At 31.0% G+C, this 22,953-nt stretch overlaps 1 protein-coding gene across 5 annotated transcripts in view; it reads left to right on the forward strand.

The window, feature by feature from the left end:
• LOC118201268 (uncharacterized) overlaps positions 1-16,160 on the forward strand; it is a 74,255-nt gene extending 58,095 nt beyond the window's left edge. The window contains exons 2-6 of one of the 5 annotated variants that reach the window (XM_085823693.1): positions 2,358-2,431; positions 2,914-3,004; positions 7,681-7,815; positions 9,572-9,716; positions 10,995-12,648. In XM_085823693.1, coding sequence (XP_085679819.1) covers positions 2,358-2,431; positions 2,914-3,004; positions 7,681-7,815; positions 9,572-9,716; positions 10,995-11,028 — 479 coding nt within the window. In that variant the 3' untranslated portion in view covers positions 11,029-12,648. Of the gene's footprint in view, positions 1-2,357; positions 2,432-2,913; positions 3,005-7,680; positions 7,816-9,571; positions 9,717-10,994; positions 12,649-15,173; positions 15,445-15,718 lie in introns of those variants that run through there. The other 4 variants (XM_085823692.1, XM_085823691.1, XM_085823694.1 and 1 more) reach the window with 4 other exon arrangements.
• Positions 16,161-22,953: the final 6,793 nt, after the last annotated feature.

The following is a 22,953-nucleotide window of genomic DNA, read 5'->3' on the forward strand; positions in this document are numbered from 1 at the left end:
TGCATTTTTATTTTATAATATGAAAATTAAACAATATTGCCTTATATTTGTGGCAGCGCCTATCATATTTAGAAAATTAACTTATTTTATTAACAGATAATAGAATGCACAATTAAAAAACAGCTTCCCCTACCTTCTATTGCGGGAGAAAACCTAATTCGACGAGTTATTTTTATTTATTTATATCCCCCTTCTAAGAAAACTTGTCAGGCATACTTTCAATATTGTTGAAATATATACTAATTTAAACATGATAATTCTAAAATGATTTATAGATTAATTCATATACATCAACTCAATAGTTAGAAAGTTAAACTAATGACATTTACTTATTACTTTTCAAGATTAATGCTTTTTCATTTCAATTAGTTATTATATCTTCTCCTAGTGATATTAAAATGAGTGAGAGGATCTGATAAAGTAATGTTCAAAATAATATAATTGTTTACATTAGCAAAAGCTATTGTTGTATCAAACAAGTCTTATAAACCTTTTCTTATCCACAGTCCTTTAAAGTAGGAAAGAAATGTAAGTAACCTGATTTTAATAAACTCATATGAATTCATTTTCTGGTTTAGATAGGATTTAAAGACCCAGGTAACACAGCTTGTTTACATTTTCAATAACTAAGTTATGTGAACACTGTTAGAGGTGTAGCCAGAGTTCTTGCTGCCTCGCTCAGTGCACAATAAAAAGGTCTATAAAATGTCAAAATGATATATATAAAAACAAAATATCTGTGTTTATTTTTGAAATAAAACATTAATTCTAATACCGTAAAGTACTATTTTGTTTGTTTTCCTATACACAAAACCATTAATAGTATTCTAAAAGTTTGATTTAATACTCTATCAGCTGATTTGTAGACAGTATGGTACAATTTCTCAGTCTTAGGTGTTTTTTAATCCTTTGGAATTGCATTCTGAAATTTTATGAACTGCAGAAGTTCAAAGTTACCATCCTTCCACCTGCCTTCGAAAACACTACCGCAAAGAATCCAGTAAATGTAAATGCTGCAAAAGCACAAAGCTGGTAGAATTCTCTTGCGACCTCCTCGCTTTCTTTCGCTGCTGTTCAAAATTTATTTGCATGTCTCATTTTTTCTCAATTTATTATTATTTTGTCTGATTTCCGTGCTATGTTTCCTAAAAGTGATTTTAAAGTGTTTGCAAAGAAAATTTACAAAACTGCATACTCGAGTACTTGTCTCGGCATGAAATTAAGCATAATGGTTGAGATACAGTCAAAGAAATATTAAATTGCGTTTAAAGAATGTTTCCTTCTAAGATAATATGTTGCCGAAAATTTTCTTAACGGAACAGTTTTTGGGACAATTTTGAGAAAATGGGGGAAGGCCAAATTGATTTCAGTAACTAATATTTACTTTATGTAAATTTTACTTACGTATGCTTAATATTATATTTCTTGCTGCTCATTCAGATTCGTAGCTAGGGTTTTCAGCGCCCAGGGACAACTGAAGATTTCGCGCCCCCTACTGCTTGCCAAGGATGGAAAACATTTAATTCTAAAATGCCGTAACATCAGTTTGGCGCCCCTTGGATCCTGCGCCCGGGGACAGATGCCCCTTGTCCCCCTCTAGCTACACCCCTGCGCTCATTTTAATTTATATGCCCTAAATACCATGTTTAACAGGCTGTTAACTAACAAATGCTTAATATCATGCTTTTTCTCCGAACATTAATGCACATCCCCTAAATAATACCCACTAGCGGCAAAGTCGCTGAGCACTGGTAGTTCGTCCAGAGTTTGAATCGCATGAAGAAGCTGGCTGCGTGGACTTTTTTGTGGTTTTCTCCATGTGTAACGTGTATACGAACCAGTTTGCCTTACAAAGACCTCCACGGAGGCATCCTTCCCATTAGGCAGATTTTTGATGGCATGTCAGCAACTAAAGAACAAATAAAGGCTTTGAAAAGCTGTCAGAATTTTATCGAACCTGTCGAAATTATGCTTGGCAGTAGATTGGATCAAGCTCTGAATACAAAAACAGGTCAATTTGAAACCAAAATTGTAAAAGAAACATTTCAGTATGTTTCAGTCATTAAAACAATTGAAATGGTTTTGTCTAATAGCCATGTAAGAAATTGTATCGAAACTGAAACAATTTCTAATGATAGACATTTAAAAAACAGTTTTCATCTTTTTATGTCCCAAGAATTTTGAAATATGTGGAAACAAAACGCCTTGATCTTCTGGTACCAAGTATTGCTGATTTCAGTGGTAAAAATCTTTAAAAATTTAACTAGGATTATAAATGATAGAATTTATTTAGGATTATAAATGATAGAATACTTTAAAACTTTTCTTTGTTTACTTTTTAATTACCTAGAGTAAAGTAATTTTGCATCTATTACTCACATTCGTCTTTATTCGTAAATGGCTTATAGTTTGTTTCTTCTGGCTCATAAAGGTAAGCTGTAAATGCATGTGCCTCTAGTGCCAAAGGTCTTTTTAATGATATTTTTGCAAACATTATGTAATAAACGTGTGTATTTATATATATTAGAGAGAGATGACCTAAAAGCATTAGTTTTGCTCACAGAACTTTTGCTCAGCTAAAATTATTGGAAAGAAAGAGGGGAAAAGGTTTTATTCATTATTAATGAGTAAATATTTGGCATAAGTCTATGCATAAAAAATAATTTCATATGCTTAGCTATAAAATTCTTTTCATAGGATAATATTTTTAGTTTGCAGTGTATGTATATGTAAATAAGCTATTGATACTATATGTAAGTGAGCTGAGCTGCATATCCTTTGAAATTTGCTACATATTCTATCTTGAAAGGTTCATGTGTGATATTTATATAGTTTCAATCAATTATTATATTTCACATGCAATTTTTATCCAGTATATGTCTTTTATATATTTTTTTATTTTTATTTTTGTAGGGTAAAGGCAAAGCAAGTATTTTAGCATCAGGCTGTTATTTGAAAAAAAATAAAAAAAATCCAAATTTTGCACTTCTAATATTTGCTAAATGTAAGTATTGAGGAATTTTGATATGCTTTGCACTAACTTTCATTTTAAGAGGGCAGATTATATTAAAATGAGCCATTTTACAACAGTGAATGTATTTGGCCTCATGTTGCTAAAATTCATCTTCTCAGGCTGCTTTCGACTATTGTACCCACAGATGATGCATGGTCATTTAGCTAATTTCTGTAGAATTGGAATTGCACTGATTTGAATGTCACCTACATACTAGCAAATATTTCAAGAGAATAAGATGGTTTGTAATATGTGTGATGCCTTTATATGATCTAAATCTAAAGCATGACACTAATCATATATATGCATGTATATACAGTGAACATAGATTTTTTTTTTTTTTTTTAACTTGTAAAGTGCCAGACTATAGCGATCATGAAATCAAGAACAAACATCTTTACAATAACAATAGTTTATTATGAACAACAATAGTTTATTATGAAGGGATGATACTTGTTTTTATAAGGAAAAGACAGACTAATTCTCCATATAGTTTGTTCTTTTTACATTTTTATGTACATTATTTATTACATTTTTCATTAAGAAGCAATGCACAAATAGACTATCCTATTCTATATTTGCATCAATATAATATTTACATATTCCTATATGTATTTATACTGCATTTTTACAGAAACTAAAAGCAAAAGACCTCTATGTGAATAAAATTACTAGGAATTACTTATTTTTGAAAGAAGAACAAATTTTCTGGCGATATTTTTTAATTGGAAAGATATACTTTCTAGTATGGCTCATTGATATTTGACTTGTCCTAATAGATAGGTAATGGATGTATTCTTAATAAAGAAATTTATTTTCAGGAAATAGAAGACATGGAATCTCTTGGGCCAGCTCAGAATAAACAGCCCATTATAGTGTGTATTACAAGTTCATTCTATATTAAAGCAGTAAATCACTTAATAACATGCCCAAATCATGCCATGAAGGCATTTGACATTCTATTTAAAACTAATTTTGTATTTAGCGTTCAATATGCATATACATCAACAAATTTTTATAATTTTGTGGCAAGCCTTTTGTATAATGTCAGCAATCCTAGAGCTTGTGGGGACTCTTTAAATACATGATTGAGTATGAATTTATTGCATTCTGTACATGCATTACATTTCATATTTTTAATGTCATTTTATTGTCATATTTTCCATTTTTATATATGTATATATATGTACATATATTTCCTAATAAAGAGTTTTTCATGCATTGCTTGTTTTCACTTATATTTAAAATACTTCGTTCATTGAAATTAATATAATTCTGCAGTTATGGTAATGATTCCTATTCGGATTTAGTCAACAAATGAAATACATAATAATTTTCAGCAGAATTATGAAAAATGAATTTTTAGCTTACACATGTGAGCTATAATCCTTATTATTTCACTTTAAAATTTACTTTATTTTTCCCAAATGAGACTTGGAATTAGCATATATAAAAATAAGTTATAGTCTAAAAGTATATGTAAGCATTTATTCACCTGTAATGATTAATGTATGGGAATTTGTATGCATATAACTTCTCAAAAATAGAAAGTGTAACAAGCTAACTGAAGATTTTAGACTTTATTCATAATTTGGGGTAATAATTAATTTTAAGCTCTTCATAATTATGTAATAAGAAATAAAAACATTTCTTTTGCAATATTTTGTGCAATATATGGAGCTAAAAAAATAGCATGAGAGTATTTTATGGTTACTTATTTTCTGAATCTCATACATTGAAAATAAAGCTGAATAGTTTTCATGTAAGGGAAATTAAATTCGCATTTGTTTCTTAGTTCAATGTATATTAAAATTTATTATTCGATTTTTTATGCATATTATGCTCAAGTAGACAAACTACTAGTAACATCAATTCACAAATTGTATTAATATATTCACTTATAAGTAGCATTTTAAGAAGTTAAATCTATCAGATTATGATACAGGTTTACTGACACATATATATATGATCAGCTGTTCTAACACATTCAAATTTTCATTATAAAATTTGTCAAGAACTATTTTTAATAAATTACTTTTCCAACTAGTATGATTATTTAATGGAAAATTTAGCTTACAATTTACATGATTACGTGCCCAAATCATGTGAATAAGCATAATTTGCTTTTTTAAATTAAAATATGTATACAAAATTTAGAATGTATATCAGTATATATATATATATATATGATTCATCTAAAATGATTTTATTAAATTTCTTTTATGAAAATAAGCATTTTTTGATTTCTCAAATCAAATTTTGAAAATATCTGAAATATTTATTCAAAGTTTTAAGTACCTGAAAAACCTTATTTTTTATTCAAAAACTAAGTTTTTCATTGCGAATATCTTGCTATTCCAGTTTTTATATATAAGTTTCATTGACGTTCTTATTTTTATTGCTTACTACACATAAAGGTTCTGTAAAATAAAATATATTCTGTGAATTCAAAGTAATTTCACATCAGAAGTACTGTGAGGAAGTGATAGTGTTAAGTATTTCAGAATGTTAACTACACCGAATTTTCAATATTTTAATATGGATGTAATTTTTTATATGTATATTTGGTTAGATTTGGAAAGAAAAACTATATGTCTAAACAATGAAGATATGATTGTCTTTAAACTGTGTTTTTTTATTTCAGTGATGGTCTACTTTGATTCATAATCCAGTTTTTATATATAAGTTGCATTGATGTTCTTATTTTTATTGCTTATTACACATAAAGGCAAAAGCCATGTTTCTGTAAAATTTAAATATATTCTGTGAGAAAGTGATAGTGTTAAGTATTTCAGAATGTTAACTACACCGAATTTCCAATATTTTAATATGGATGTAATTTTTTATATGGATATTTCGTTAGATCTGGAAAGAAATCTCATCACCAATAAATGTTTAAGTAAGTACATAGGTAGCAAATCTAAAACAGATGTATATATAAGATAATTAAAATCACAATAGCATGTTAAAAAGTAGTGTAAAATATTTTTTTCAAGAGATAATATTAACCAGATATCTAAAACAATACATCAGCTATAAAGTTTACATAGTAAATACCAATTTTCAGTTTGCCTATAAAATAATTATATAAAAATCACACTATCAAGGAGTGAGCAGACTATTATTATAACTCCTTGTAATGTGTGTGGTTTCACCTGAATATCGGGCGATATCTGACTATCGAAGAAGAGCGAACGAAGAAAGGGTCACTCCTGTTTTTGTGTGAAAAGGAACCGCTTTTTACTAGAGTGAAATATCGCTCTTTCGAGGTTGGTGCCATTTTGGCATTAGAGGGAGGTGGGATGTCACTCCTTTAGAGTCGGATAGGACTCTTTCGAATTTAGAGTGTGACCACCCTGATTTGAATACTCCATTTGTCTTGAGAATAATTTCATTCTTAATGAAAATTCATAGATGGCTTTCTTTGCCTTTTTAATTTGTCCGTCATCCAGCTAAATTCGGTGTTTTGGATCTACATATATTGAACCCAGCAAGTTCTCACTGTCTAGCAAACTAGTTTCTCTTTTCTTCGTTGCAGGAATGATTCCTTCTGCAATAAACCCTCTATTTCAGAAAGAACAAACATCACATTCTTCCATTCTCACCTCCTGTTAATTCTTCAGATTGTAGCTTTTTTGTGGCTGTATACACAAAGAAAAGTTTTCAATTCTGCAAGATCATTCCACAGTCTTTCTGTTAGTGAAGCATTAGGGTTATCTAAATCTTCTAAAAATTTCTTTATTCTAACAACCTCTATATCATCAAATATGTACTTCCCCCTCATGTTGCTTGATTAATAATTGCTCCTTTTCCTGCTCACTTCCTAAGAATGGCATTAATTTTTGGAGTTCTTGTCTAAGTTGTAACTAAATGAAGCAGTTTAATCAATAATGGCAAACATCACATCCATCCTCCTCCCTTATATTTATTTATTAATATGTCAATAAAATAGAAAAAAAAACTATTTATTGATGTATATAGTTCATAACTAAAAATAATAACTCGATTTTTCATTAAATCTTTTTTCAATTCACCTTAATTTAATTTCAAATTCAAACTGTCCAATATAAACTGGAGTCAGAGTTGCCGTGTTTTTAGTGACTCTAACTCCGAGTCCTTTTTCCCCTAAATCTGCCTAGCTCCGACTCCCGACTTCACAGCCCTGCCTAGCGGCATCTTATGGAGTCAATGCCACACCAGGTGCTGGCAGTTTTGAGGGCTAAAGGTGGTCCTACATGTTATTAAGAGGATAGTCATAATGTAATGGCCCTTCAGTGTATTTTCTGTATAAACTATGCTATATCATCAATAATATTACTGAATGCCATACATAATTTTCAGCCATTTTTAATCTTAGTAGACTAACATATACATTTTACTCACAAATTTTGTGGATGAATCTATTAAAAATATGCATTAAACATATATAGCAAATCATTGAAAATGTATTCAGTCCCTCCAATAAAGGATGAAAAACTGCTGTTTTACTAATTTTAAATGTTTACTTTCTTAATTTTTACTTAACTATTAATACTTTAGCTATGTTAAGTTTGAATAGTGGTGAAATTGTACATTTTTAGTCAAAATATTATAGTATATAATAAAATTCAAATATTTTTATATATTGAATCTTTCTTCCTTTCTTTTTTTAATTTATTTCATTTTAGTGCTTGCCATGGCTTCCATTCCTGTCACTTCTTTTAGTGCTTCAAAAATACATGATCATGTAAAGTCTAAAAATAAATTTGATGGAACATCAGATGGAGAAACACCTGGAAAGATGTTTCGCTACAACTTATTTGGTAATACACAATTTAATGTTATATATGTATAGAAATGAAAAGTCAGCCGTATTTTGCTTACATACTGATATAGAGGGTGATTCATAAATCATGGGACAAACTTAGAGGGGTTGCGGAGCATATTAAGACATGCATTTTTTTTTTATGGTAATGTAGGGCCTAAAGTGACGGGTTAAGGCAGGAACACAAAAAAACGACATGCGAGGAAAATGTGTTTATGTACAAAATCAACGCAAAGTGCTTCTTTGTAGCAATACAGTATTCACAATAAATGTTCAAAATTGCAACCACCAGCAGTAATACATGCTTGGTAACGTCGCAGAAGGGATTGACGAACATTTCGAAAAACTATAGGCATTTCGTGGACACTTACAGCTGCAATGGATTGTCATGCAACGAGGTCCTCTAGTGAGTTCAATGGGAGTCTGATAAATGATGCTCTTCAAATGGACCCATAAAAAAAATATCCAAGCTGAAATCTAATCTGGTAAACAAGCTGGCCATCGAACGGGTCCACCACGGCCAATCCAATCCATCGGCCCGGAAATGTCCCATCCGAGTAATTGCGGACCCGCACGTGGTTATGGGCTGGTGCACCATCATACTGAGACCACATGTATCACGAACAACAGCCGGAACATCCTGCAGCAATTCCGGTAGCACCTCTTTCAGAAAAATACGATAACATAAGCCATTTGTACATGCAGGTAAGAGGTATGGGCCTATGAAGTAGTCGTTAACAATACCTGCTCACACATTCATGGAGAAACGGGTTTGGAATGCATGTGACGTGTGCCATGTGGATTATGAGTTGCCCACACATGCATGTTGTGGCTATTGAAGATGCCGTCCTGTGAGAAAGTTGCCTCGTCCATGAATAGCACATCCGATGGGAAATCCGCCTGCGCTGCACACTGCTGCAAGAACCAATGACAGAAATGAACTCAAAGGAGTTAATCTGTCTCTTGCAAGGTTTGGACTCTGTGCAAATGGTATGGGTGCAAACCATTTTCATACAATACTCTCCAAACGATGGAATGACTCAGCTGTAGACGACGTGCAATAACTCTTGTTCATGCAATAGTTCTTGCAGGTGGCTTCAAATGACCCATTTTTTCACACAGAGACCGATGCAACCTCTCGAGCATTGTGTGCTTTGGCATACGCCTGTTTGGAAACCGTTCCTGGTACAACCGTGGCGCTGCTCTGCCGTTTCCATTAGCAGCACCATACACGAGATGCATGTCAGTTTTTTCCCTGTGCGTAAACTCGCCCATCACGCTCGACATCAGAGTTGGGAATGATCCTCTGATGCATCGGATCGTGGTTTGTCCAGCTCACTACCACCCTCTACCACTGCACTGCCAGCCAATCACAGCTGTAGTTCCTATTACTGTTAGTGTTCTCTTTTTTGAACATTTATTGTGAATACTGTATTGCTGCAAAGTAGCACTTTGCGTTGATTTTGTACATAAACACATTTTCCTCTCGTGTCGTTTTTTTTTTGTGTTCCTGCTTTAACCCGTCGCTTTAGACCCTACATTCCTATACAAAAAATGCATGTTTTAGTACGCTCTACCACCCCTCCAAGTTTGTCCCATGATCTATGAAACACCCTGTATTATAATATAATTTAGTTTTATTTTGATTGCAATTTATTTAATTTTTAAGTTCACAAAGGAAAAAAATTTAGGGATCATTTTATTATTTAATCTTGTATAATTACGCCACGTTTCTTCTTGTGGGTTTTTTCCAGGTATGGATAATGTGTTACCAAACTATAACAGCAAATTAATGAATAGCATTTGGGGTCAATACAATCTGTATGCCTCTCATGCATTCCAGAAGAATAATGAGGGTTCATATTCAGGCTCTGCTTTTCTGGGCATCCCACAGGTCAAGTAAGTATTGAAAAAAGTTTTGTGGTTATATTTTCTTGAGCGTTTTGGGAGGAGAGGCAGAATTAACAGTGTAGTAACTTCAGACTATAATCTAACATCTCAAAGAGTTTACCATTAATTTTTTTTATTAAAGATATTTTAAATTATTAAATTGGCTATCATTATAATAAAAAAAGACAAATACACTAGGAACCTGCTGTAATATATTTCAAATGATATTTAACATTATAAAAGCATACAGTACATAGTCTGAAATTCAGATGCTCAATATTCAGACCACCGGCATTTTTGTTTTTTTAAAGAAATGTTTTGTGAAAGGTCCTGATTCTTAATCTTACTTCAAAACTAATTAAAACACGATCATGTTGAAGAAACAATCATTTTTTAGCTTAAATATATATTATCAGCAATTTGTTGGCTCTGTGGCTGCCGTTTTGCTTGGCATACATCTCAAACAGAAATATTATACTGAAGTTAATCATTGATTGTACATGTATGGAATAAAGTACATCTCTGATGACAACCTAATAATCATATTTTGCTTTCATTAACATGTGACTATCAATTCATGGCAGCTTGATAAATCATATTATATTGAAAAATATAACTAAATAAGAAACTATGTGAAGTTACTTTAGTAACTTAAATTGAAAGAAATGTTTAATAAGCAAATAATTATTAAGCTTTTATGGGAAAGTTAGATTTTAATTTTCTTAAGATCATAAATGTTTCATTTTTTCATAAACAACTATTTCATATTTCAATTTTATAAGCAGACCTACATGTCACCTTATCAGATTTAAATTGAGGAATCTAAAATCTGAAAAGTTCTGCAATCTCTGAAATCCCGAGGAGTCCAAATCTCTGATTTTGTACTGTATATAGTTTTAATTTGAATTGGAAAAAATAAAGACAAGTTATTTTACTTAATGAATTAATTCATTAATTTAAGTTTATTTTCTCTCTCTCTATATATATTAAATCTCATATTAATTGTCCAGGGAGAGCTATAGCTTTTTCTATTAAAACTTTTCTAAATTCATAGCTTATTTTAAAATTTTCATATCAGAAAGAGTAGTGTCTCCAAATTTTATTCTGCTCTGTATGAGAGTAAAGCTTCTTTCTTTTTTAAGTTACATGTTTTAATCTACTCATAAGAGTAGGTGAGATTATTTTTAAATGACCTGATACAAATTTAATCATTGTCATCTATATTGTTTAGTGATTTGCATATTTATATCCTGAAAATTCTGGTATTTTAATGAACTTATTTTTTAGGAACCTGTGGGATAGCCTCCATTCACATCAGTAATTCATGTAAGCATTCCATATAATTCTGCAAAGGATATATATTTCTTTCTTATGTTTATTTTATTGTTGTAGAGATGCATATGTTTGAATAATAATAAAAAAAAAAGAATAGTTATTGCCAAAGTATTATGTTAATTAGTTTTTATATTCTATGACTTTTTGTCAATAAATTTAATAATATTTCATTTGAACACTCTGAGTAGCAGCCTAGCAATTTTCATAGCATGCAGATGATAAGAATGATTTTCTAATTTATTATAAAAAAAAGAGAGAGAAAGATGATATTACATGATTAGCATCAATTAGAAGTTAAAATACTACTATTAAAAATAGTTGAAATCAATTAGTAATAATTTTTCACGAGTTCTATGTGAGCATTTTACTTTTTATTAAATTTCACTTGATGCTACCTAATTTAGCTACATTTTCTAATAATTAAAAATAATTACTGCTTCTTTTTGAACACAAGTACTTATTATTCTGAATGCTTGATAATTTTTAATAAACAGTGCTGCATATAACATGTATTACATGGCTATGATCTGCATGTCAGGTAAGTCACAAAACAGAAAATTTAGTTGTAATGACTTTTTAGGAAAAATATTACATAAAAAATGTATTAATTTCAAGTATACAAATTCATATGAATAAGAATATTCAGGAAATACTTTCTGAATACTTTGCTTGAGGCATTTAAATGCATCTCTTTTGTTATCATTTACACACACTTAATAATGAAGAGCTTATTATTAAATACATAGCTAGCTTATGTGTGTTCAGAGTTACATAGCCATGTATATATGCATGCAAATATTTAAAATTTGACTACAATAAATCAGCTTTTATTTTGTGCAATACATTTCTGTTAAAATGTTTTTAATATTAAAATGTTTGAGGTTTACACATGTGCAGTATTAACTGTACATCAAAAATATTAAATTTACAAAATACAATAATGCCTCTCTTAACAAACGTGCTTCATTCCAGGATGCTAATACTATTCATCACGTTAGGGAATAATTTCATAAGCCTGCCCAAAATCTCAGAAAGGTGTAAAAACAGTTAAGGCCATATTAAAAACACTAGAAATGCTATGAATTTACTAGTAGAAGTAAAAAAAATATGTAACATATGTACTCAGCTGCCTTTGGACCAAGGCTTCTTACGTTCTGTCACTTTTGCACCACCAATAGCTTAGAGGTTAAGACAGTTAAATGCTAGGAGTTCAGATGAATGATCTGTCTACATGGTTGTTTTTTGTGATTTTCTCTCATGTGTTACATAAAGACAAGCCAGTTTCCGAGAAAGTCCTCCACGAAGGCATCCCTCCCCCCTAAAATAGTCTCATGTTCTCTTGCTTCCTCAGGATGGTTCTGAAACAATGCCTAGCATTTTTATTGAACAGATCTGCTAACTGTATTCACCTTATTTTATTGGGATGTCATTGCTCTTTTGTGGTCTGAAACCTCTTTTAAATTGGTGGTTGCAGTAGTCATGAACCTTTTGTGTTCCCTTCTTCCCGATAAGAAATTTCTTTCTGGGGCTTCTTTTGTTCTTGCAGGAGTATGCTTTCCTTTTCTGTAGTAGAAATAGTATATTAAAAAATATATTTATGTGCCCATTTTTCTGTTTTTATTTATGCTCATACATATTTTCTATACTTTTACACTACTTGAACAGTGCTAAAAAAAGCTTTCAAATTTAAATGTACATATTAATATTGTTTGACAATGCCCAGATATGGTTTATTAAAGGGGCTTTATTTTTACCATTGCATTTGTTTGTTATCTGAGTCACACTGTACTTAATGCAAAAATAAACGAATATGCACTTTAAATGCATGATGTATTTTTCTGGAAACTAAATCAAATCACAGCATATACTAGAGAATTTGATTGAATGTAATATAAAATCCATTTTGGTTATTAACGATACTGAAAACATTTGTTCATTTAAAATAACAATTTGAGAACGAAATGTTATGTTGTGGTTTATACTAAGGAGAATAATAATTTCTCACTTGCATAACAATTTACTATGCATCTGTAAAGAAAATTATATTTTACTTAAATCAGACTACAAATATTGATGCCTAGTAAAGCGACTACATTGTTTGTGACCTTTCAAAGTCTATTAGACTTAGAATTTATTAGATCCTGATACACAATACATTGTCAATATACTTCACAAAATGAGAGATACTGGCCTTGTCTCTCTCAATAACAGTGTCATTACTAGTACACTATTTGGCCATTCTTAGTAATGTAACAGATATCAAAACTGTATTTCAGCTCTAGCCAAATCTTAGACAGGCGATAAGATATAAGATTCTCAAGTTAATCCAAAAAAAAAAAAAAAAAAATCTCAATTGGGAGGATTAGGTAACTGCAAATGCCAGCCAAGAAATACTGAATTCCATCCAATCTATCGTCCGGATAATTGTGTATCCCGTAAATGACTTGGTTTTCAAAATGTTGCAGGGCCCTTTACTGCTGAAATATGGTATCTAGAGGAAGTTGAGACATGACAAAAAGTTCCAGCAATTTGAGGGACAGGTAACTGTTCAGTGAAGAATGGGCCATGATCTTGTCTTTCCTAATGCCCGTCCTTACATTCAGTTTCATTAACTACATGTGGGTTTTCACTAGTCTGTATCTGACAACTGTGCCTTCATCTTTTCACTAATATAAAACAAGCAGCTGTCAGGAGTTCCTCATCCTCCTCTGTTTGTCAGCAAAATAAATGTGCTGTGTATTTTAATCTTGTAGATCTGCAAAAGTAGGCATTTTTTATACATTATGTACAGTGGAATATGGAATCACAAGTTCTGACATTTCCTTTTTTAATGGATTTTCTTGGACTTCTGGAAGATTGTGCAAATTCTCCCCACTTTATCCTCAGGCATCTTCCTTTTTGAATGCATTCAATTCATGCATGAACACTGCAAGCGGTGTTCCAGGTTGTACTCATGACAGAACGCACAAAGCACTCGCTTAACAGACTTCAATTCGACAAATGATAAAATGTGAAACACCTTCTGTTCTGGAGTCCACTATGCCCACCATGCACAAGCACATAACATTTTTGCATTTTTGTAAATAGCAAGTAATGTGCTATTATGCATGTACAGATCTAAACTGCTGCAATTAGTCATAACCTGTTGTTTATGTTTCTTTTATTATAGCTATAAGCCAAAGAGGCTATATCTATCATACATGGTATTAAAAGATGACTATAGGCTTTGTTTCCTCAATTTTGATATATATTGTTAATTACAACATTTCTCAAAATAAAGTAGACTTTTTGAAAAGCAGATCAAACTGGGAGTAGAAAAATTTTATAAGTATAAATTTCAGTTTCAATTATTTCAATACATTAAGCATAAAAGGTTCCATATCTTTGTATGTAGTATTTATGAAGATATAAGCAGAATTTAGTGATAAATCATTTACTGACATCAGGATAAATCTTAATATGCTATACTCTGATTCATGGCAAATTACAAAACTGGCAATTAATAATTCTGTATTATATAAAGCAAAATTCCTTATTAATTTAATAGTTCACCTATAAAGCTACAAATATCTCTAATTGAACTTTTTTCTATACAGAAACCATAAAAAAATTAGGTATTTATATTTACAAAACCCTTCTACTACCAATGCTGAAATTATTTTCATTAAATTCTCTACCGAAAGAAACTCTCTCGAAGAAACTCTGATATATGTTTGGGCTCAAGGATATAAAATCCATAGCATCTTTTTTAAATATTCATTATACTTATCTTAACTCCCCCCCAAAAAAGCTGTAAATGTTATTGTTTATTATTATTTAATGAGTATATATATATTAATATTTTAATCTCATTAACAGTTCTGAGCCTGTAGCTTCAAACTGAAATATAATAATTATCAATGTTAACAGTTAATGTGACTGAGTTTAAAACTGGTAAAGTATATATCAATAACTTCATTCAAGTTTTGATTTGCTGCACCAGAAGAGTTAAAACATAATGTAGTATTTGTAAAGATTGACTATTTTTTCTAGTTTACAAATGTTACATAAATTAAAACATGTCAAATTATTCTATAAATTGATATGATACTATTATTTTACTTAACAATATTGAAAGTAATCTCTCTTTAGGTTTGTCTTAGTTGCAGTGTCCGATAGGAATTGACACAGCAACTTGTAAAATTCAACTAATTTTTATCACTTTCTTATTTTGTTAAGAATAATTCTGGACATATACATTGTGCTTCTGTTGCTCAAGTTGATCTGTTCATGATATTAAGTCATTTGTTGTCTTTCATTATCAATGTATTTCTTTGTAATATCAAGTATCTTTATGCAAGATAATTATGTATACCAGCAAGCAGTTCTTATATAATGAAATATAACCATTTATATTTTGTGATACGTTTTAATTTTCCTTTTAAAACAAATAACTAGTTGCTTTTGTTTGAGTTTTTTTTTTAATAGTAATAAAACAACTTTGCTTGCATATTTAATTTGTTTGTAAATTGAATGTCTGAGAAGTAACTTTTTCAATATCTATTTTAGTGCTGAACTGCATTTATTAGATCTAGTTATATTTTTACATAATGTCTTATATTTATGATGATCTATTAAAAATTATTATTTGCAATTGTCATATTTATCTGAATGTAGAACGATTCCTATTTTTTCAGCAACTTCTAAAGAATTAATTTAAAGATATTTCACTCCCTGAATCCATATAAAAAATATGGTTTTATCATTTTGGTTCTACAATATATTGAAGCACAATTTTAGGTATTTATGGAACTTTTCAAAAACAGCATCTTATTGAAATACATTATAAAGGATATAGTGATGAACATTCTATCAATGGTATTTGTATTTACACACATTAAATTTACTGGACCTTGGACACATATTGTTACTCAGTGCCATTTTCTTTTGTTGCCAACAGTAGATTCTGAAAGAAGACACCTTTTTATATGAAGGAATTTGAGGGACGGAGGTAGCAGTTGTGCATGAGGGACCATTCCAACAGTATACAACTTGAAAATATCAAGTTATAATATTGTTTCTTATGTAAATTTAAGATGACCCCAAATTTGTAGATTAAAACCTCGAGTTATATTTGAATATTGATAGTTTTATGTGTAAATTTATGAAAACATAAGAAAAATCATGAATTTTGAAAGTCATACAGAATGCACTACTTTAAAAGCTTCAAATACAAAACTGTTTCATTTCATGAAGTTTTACGGCTTATTGACTCTTGAATAACTAGTTAGTCTCTCATACTTGTTTACATGAGTTTGATAAGAATTTTCTGTGATATCTAATACTTTTAGATACTGCATCATATTTTTAAATAAATGTATACAAAAGATTCACTTTTTTTTTTTAAGTTCATAAAATGTCTGATTCATACTGAATTATAATAGCTGAACTTTAGCTGGTGTACCACATTAATACTATTTCAAATGTTATTAATGCAGATTTATTTAAAGAAAGTAATGTATCTTACATGGATTCTGTTAACATGCAGTAACCATTATATAAGAATTAATGATTGATGCATAAATCAAGACTTGCATTTTGATTTAAGTTAATTCAATTAATGCAAACAGCATTTAATATGAAGGTCCATACATAAAATAAAATCAAGTTTTCACCAAGACAGAGACACACATTATGATCTCAGTATTTTTCTCTTAGTGAAATAATAGAAGGCATTAAAATGACCTTGTGAACAATGGACTGGCAACAATGTAACTCATGAATAATGATAATAAATGACTTAAACTACATTCATGGTAAACAGTGGAAGACATGTAAATATTAGGCCATCTCTTACCGAGTTTGATGAAAAATTTTAATTTTTAAGTATCATCATATTGTAACCATTGTAATTATTAGTGACATATGAATAAACTTGTATGAAATTTTACATATAAATTTAATTAATTTCGTTTTATTATGAAAACACCCATTATTAATGTATACAAAAAACAAAAAAAAAAAAAAAAAAAAACTTTCACTGCAAGTCTTTTACACAACTATCTTATCAGACAGTCATTTTATAAACCACTGCAAATATATTTAAATATGTATACACTGTAATCTGTCAATTTACATTAAATCTGGTATTCGAAACTTAAAGCACGTCTGTTCAGTTTTAAAAATGTTTATGCCTTAATTTATCCTTTTCTATAGATGACGCTGCCCTCCCGCCAGATGTTTGATTCGTGATATATTTTTAAAATTTTGCCGTGTGTTTGTGGCAACCGATTAAATGAAACCAAACGACTAGTATTTGATGCTAAGAAAGAATGAACTCATATAAACAATTCTAACAGCTGATAAAGTCAAAATCTTATTAAATTCTTTGAGTCTCTTTACTGTGCCGAATTCAAGTATTTCCAGGTAACTATGTTGATGAAATTTCCAGGTAATAAGTTGATGAAAATTCAAGGTAAGCTATTTAATAATTATTAATTATTGAACTTACCAGCAAACACTGGAGGCACCGACGAGATATTAATAGTAAAAGACGAAAATACAAATCTAGTATTCCATTAAAGTTACCTGGTTTACAAAAAAATTGAAGTATGCATTTTTATGTTGTAAATGAAAAACTATAAGGAAGTTTTAGTCGTATTCAGATTATTTTCATGTAAAATTCATTCTTAAACTCTGGTTTCTATTATAAATTTTTTAAGTATATGTTTGAAGTTTGCACAACATCTGTACATAACTATATTGTATGTAATTTTATTTTTTAAGGTAAAATAAACATGTTAAAAAGGAAATCATCAGTTCCATTAACGTATCGAACTCAAATCAAGTAAATTGCAAGATTTGCTGGAACTGTTGACAATGCTTTAACATCAGAAAATCTAGAGAAAATTCTTACATTAAAATCAAATCTGCAAAGATGTCGTGACAAGCTTGAAGAATATTATTATAGATGTTCTTGAAGATTTTGATAAAGAATCTGAGTTTAAAAATTGACGCAGGATTTGGCAGGCGAATCGTTAGTTAAAATAAAAACGTATCTTAATTCATTTAATAAAGAATCACAGCTCAATTATGATAAGATGGTAAAATCTGCTTCATCATAATATGTTTATAAAGCTTTCAAAGTATGATCTTCCAATGTTTTCTGGCCAGTTGGAATCCTGATTGAGTTTTAAATCCATATTTTTAAGTTCTGTTGATTCTAATGTATCTTTAATTGACATTCAAAAATTGCAATACAGTACAAAGTCCTTAATCCGGACTCGTCAGGACTTCGGCAATTCTGGATTAGAAGTTTTTCTGGATTATAGATCATCAATTTAAATCTGGTAAGATGGCATGCAGAAAATATACAGTTTAAAATGTGAAATCGTAATTTATGAAATAAAGAACAATTATGATCTAAAGGGTATCAAAATTTACAAAAAAAGCTTAATATTTATTTGTTTACTTTATTAAACATTTATTTCAATGTAAGTTGTTTAAGATGCTTCCACAAAAAATTCAAAAAGTTCTTTTTTCTTGTGTCATATATAGTGGCCTTTCCAATGCCATACTTCTCGCATAATTTTGAGATGGATAGGCCTTCATCCATTTTTTGCAGCAATTCCACTTTTTGTTTAATGGACATAGAAACATGCTTTCGCTTTGTAGATCCTTTGGCAGCTCCAGAATTGGAAACTCTTTTTGACATAATCGAAAGTTCAAGCTTAATTTTTATAAAATTGTTCTAACAGTCTGCAAAAAATAATAAGCTGGATCCAATTAGAAGATTAAGGAACAATGCAATCTGCAACATTAACTGAAATAGATAATTTTAGCCTAGCTTATATCGTCTGTTATACATTAAACGCGCATGCGTAAATGTATTATGCGTAAACGCTACGCATGCGCAGAAAGTTTGTAGCTTTGAGGTCCGGGTTACAGACTTTGTACTGTATCTTCAAAGTGCAGTTTTGTCTGATACTGCAAGACTTATTAAGGGATTTGCAATAAGTTCTGAAAATTATAAAGATGCTTGGGACACTTTACTCGACAGATATGATGATTAAAGGGAATTAGGATTTTCTCAGTGTAGAATTTAAAATTTGTAAAACCAACATCTGATTCCATTCGAACGATGATAGATACCTGCAATGAAGTTATTCGGAATTTTAAAACACTTGGTCTAGAATGCAATCAGTTAGTCAAAATTCTTCTAATATTTGCATTACAAGATAAGCTAGAAGATTCACTTAAAATCAAGTGGGAATTAACGCTAGAGAATAAAACATTTCCATCTGTAAAAACGTTTCTTACGTTTTTGGAAAAGCAAGCTATAAGCCTTCATAGCGTAAAGGGAAATTATAATATTCAAGACAAATCAGTAAAATCCATTAACAAAACTTTTGCTCTTAAAATAGTGTAAAAGTTAAGGCAGGATTCTTGTGCACTTTGCCAATTACACATCTTTTACATAAGTGCGAGAAATTTCTTAAAATGAATATCGATTGTACTCCAAAAAGTCTATCTCAAAATCAGCCTTTATATCAACCTTTGGCTAGTATCTCAGAAGAGCAGCAGTTTTGTTTCACAGGAAAAATTCTAATTTAATTTTACTTGCCACAGCAGTAATAAGAGTAAAAAATAATCAAGGACAGTTTCTCGAATGTCGTGCTCTAATTGATAGTAGTTCTCAAACATCACTTCTTTAATCACTGAATCAAGCTAGATTGTAATCGACTAAAACTTTCATCTCAAAAGTCTGAACACACTGTCCTAGGATTTGATGATACAGTTGCCGCACGTGTTATGAAAGTAGCTAATTTAAATTTTGCTCCTCATTTTAATAATGAGAACTTTTCTGTTAAGGATTTAGTAGTCAAAAAGCTGACATCAAATTTACCAAACTTTGATCTGTCAGAATTCAATTGGCCTCATTTGAAAGGATTACAATTAGCAGATCCTTCTTTTAACAAAAGTAGACGGATTGATATTATTCTGAGAGCGGATATATTCTTAGATTTAATTCAAACTGGAAAGAAGGTGGGAAATCAAAACCAACCATCCGCTCTAAATTAAAAATTGGGTTGGCTCATTTCAGGAAGGGTGTTCGTTTCAAATAGAATTCAGAATTCTTTAATCAATTGTCATTCTTTAGTAGATATTGAAAATTTAATGAAAAAATTCTGGGAAGTCAAATCGGTTCCAGAAGTGAGTACACTGCATGATGAAGAGCAAGATGTTGAGGCATTTTATTTAAATCACACTAGTCAAAATTGTGATGGTAGATTTGTTGTCAGTCTTCTATTTAAGAATAAAGCTCTATTGGGCGATTCAAGAAATCAAGCTAGGAAGCGGTTCTTTTCCTTGGAAAGAAAAATTCAACAGAATCCAGAGCTTAAAACTCATTATATACATTTCACGTGGGAATATCAAATGATGAACCGTATGCAGATTGTTCCAAATGTCGATTTTTCAAAATCATCCTCAGAGTTTTTTATTTACCTTATTTTGCAGTTATTAGAGATCAAAGTGAAACTACCAAATTACGGGCTGTATTCAACAGTTCTGCAAAGTCTGATTCTGAAGTTTCTTTAACCGTTTGACTGCTAGACGGCGCAAAAGCAATGCGTTCATTTGTTTCGAAAACCGCGACGCAGCACTCTTGCGCTGAGAGTTTCAGTGTGTCTTTGCTCCGTGGGTGTAGTCTGGCCTTACGCGTACTTTGTAACACGAGTGCATTCTAAAATAACTAACTGCGTCGCGGTTTTCGAGACAAATGAACGCAGCGCTTTTGCGCCCCGTAGCAGTCAAACGGTTAGATGATGTTCTCCATACTGGTCCAAAACTTCGAAATGAATTGTTTGACATCCTATTGAAATTTAAAACTCATTCGCATCACTCTCACTGGAGATATTGAGAAAATGTTCCCCCAAATCCTAGTAAATAAAAATGACGTTGATTTCCAGAGAATCTTTTGGAGAGAAAATCCTGAAGAACCGCTTAAAGAATTCCGTCTTCTGACAGTTGCGTATGGCACATCTTGTGCTCCATATTTGGCTATTCGGGCATTAAAACAGCTTGCCATAGAGGAACAAATGAGTTTTTCCAGAAGTTTCGAGAGTCGTACTGGAATATATCTATGTAGACGATGTTCTCACTGGAGCAAAATATTTAGTCTCACAAATTATCAAATTAATGAAGAAAGGCAGTTTTCCAATAAGAAAATGGGTATCTGATGAACCGTCAGTCATTGAATTTTCGCTCCAAGAACTAAGAAGCTGAATGGACTTTTGGCAGAGTGAAGAAAGTCAAATCCATACAATTCTAGGAATCATTTGGAATGCTAAAGAAGATGTATTCAGAATTAGAATAAACCCACCTATGAATGGTGTTTTAACAAAACGTCAACTGTGCGAAAATTTATGATCCCGTTGGGTTTTTATCACCTACGATTCGATTAAAAATCTTAATGCCGCATTTATGGAAGAAAAATATTGATGGGATGATTTATTATCTAATGATATTTCCCAAGCATGGAATCTCTTTAAATCTCAAATAGATCATTTAGCTGAAATCAAGATTTCACGATTCATGATAAAAAACAGTTCTATTAAAAATATTCAGTTAATTGGCTTTTGCGATGCATCTGAACATGCCTATGCTGCAGTGTTTTATCTAAGAACAATATTCTAAAATGGAACATTCCACGTTTCATTGATTACTTCAAAAACAAAAGTTGCTCCTGAAAGACAATAAAATTGCCAAGACTCGAACTATGTGCAAGCACTTCTTCTTTCTAGACTATAAAGTTGTTCCAACATCCTTAAGGAAGAATATTCACATTGATCAGACTATTTTATATTCAGACTCGAAAATAGTTTTAGATCATCTTCTCAAAGGTGGAAAATGTTTGTTGCTAATACAATATCAAACATTCAAGACTCAACTTCAGAAGCTTCATGGAATTACGTGAAAAGTCAAGAAAATCCAGCAGATTGTGTCTCCAAAGGTATTTCTGCATTAAAACTGAAAAGTCACACTTTGTGGTGGCATGGTCCTCAATGGTTGTATCAGCCTAATATGCTCCCTCTACCTAGAAATCCACAGGAAGCACGTGCAGATGATATCAGATGAAAAGAAATCACTTGTCTGTCAATATCACAATTTCAGATGCACCTGAAGTTACTGCTATGTAAGAAATTATTTCAAGATACTCATTGTTTTCAAAATGCATTAGAATAATTTCATGGTGTTGTTTTCCTTGATGAAGAGGGAATTATTAGAGTAGGAGGACGGTTAATAAACTTGAACTTAGATCACAATCAAAAACATCAAATTCTTATGCCAAAGAATCATCATTTCACTACTCCATTGATACAATATTTTCACAAAATGCATTTACATTGTGGTCCTCTACTTACTTTGTGTTGTATGTGTCAAAAGTATTGGACACCCTCTGAAAGAGATGCAGTGCGACAAATTCTATCTAAATGTATGACTTACCATCATGAGAGACTAGCCTTCTAGTAGATTTAGTGTTGGAACAGCATTTCTTAACGTTGGACTTGATTTTGGTGGACCATTCATTACAAATCGTACATTGCTTTTTATTTGCTTTGCCACTAAAGCAATTCATCTCGAGGTTGTTTCAGACTTATCAACAGATGCCTTTCCAGTGGCTTTAAGACAGTTTATCTACAAACGTAGTATTCTGATAACGCAATGATTTTCGAGGAGCAGCAACCTACATAAAAGACCAATCAGTGCTTCTCAATTCTGCTAAAATTCAAAACTTTGCAGCTCAAGAATATCAGCTATCCCACCTTCAGCTCCACATTTTGGAGGACTGTGGGAGACTGGAATCAAATCTGCGAAGCAACATTTATTGAAAGTTTGCAAGTCAGCTATCTTAACTTTTGAGGAATTT

This window comes from Stegodyphus dumicola, chromosome 9, assembly GCF_044657685.1.
Source record: "Stegodyphus dumicola isolate Sdum_Otavi_A_Nest chromosome 9, ASM4465768v1".
NCBI lineage: Eukaryota > Metazoa > Arthropoda > Arachnida > Araneae > Eresidae > Stegodyphus > Stegodyphus dumicola.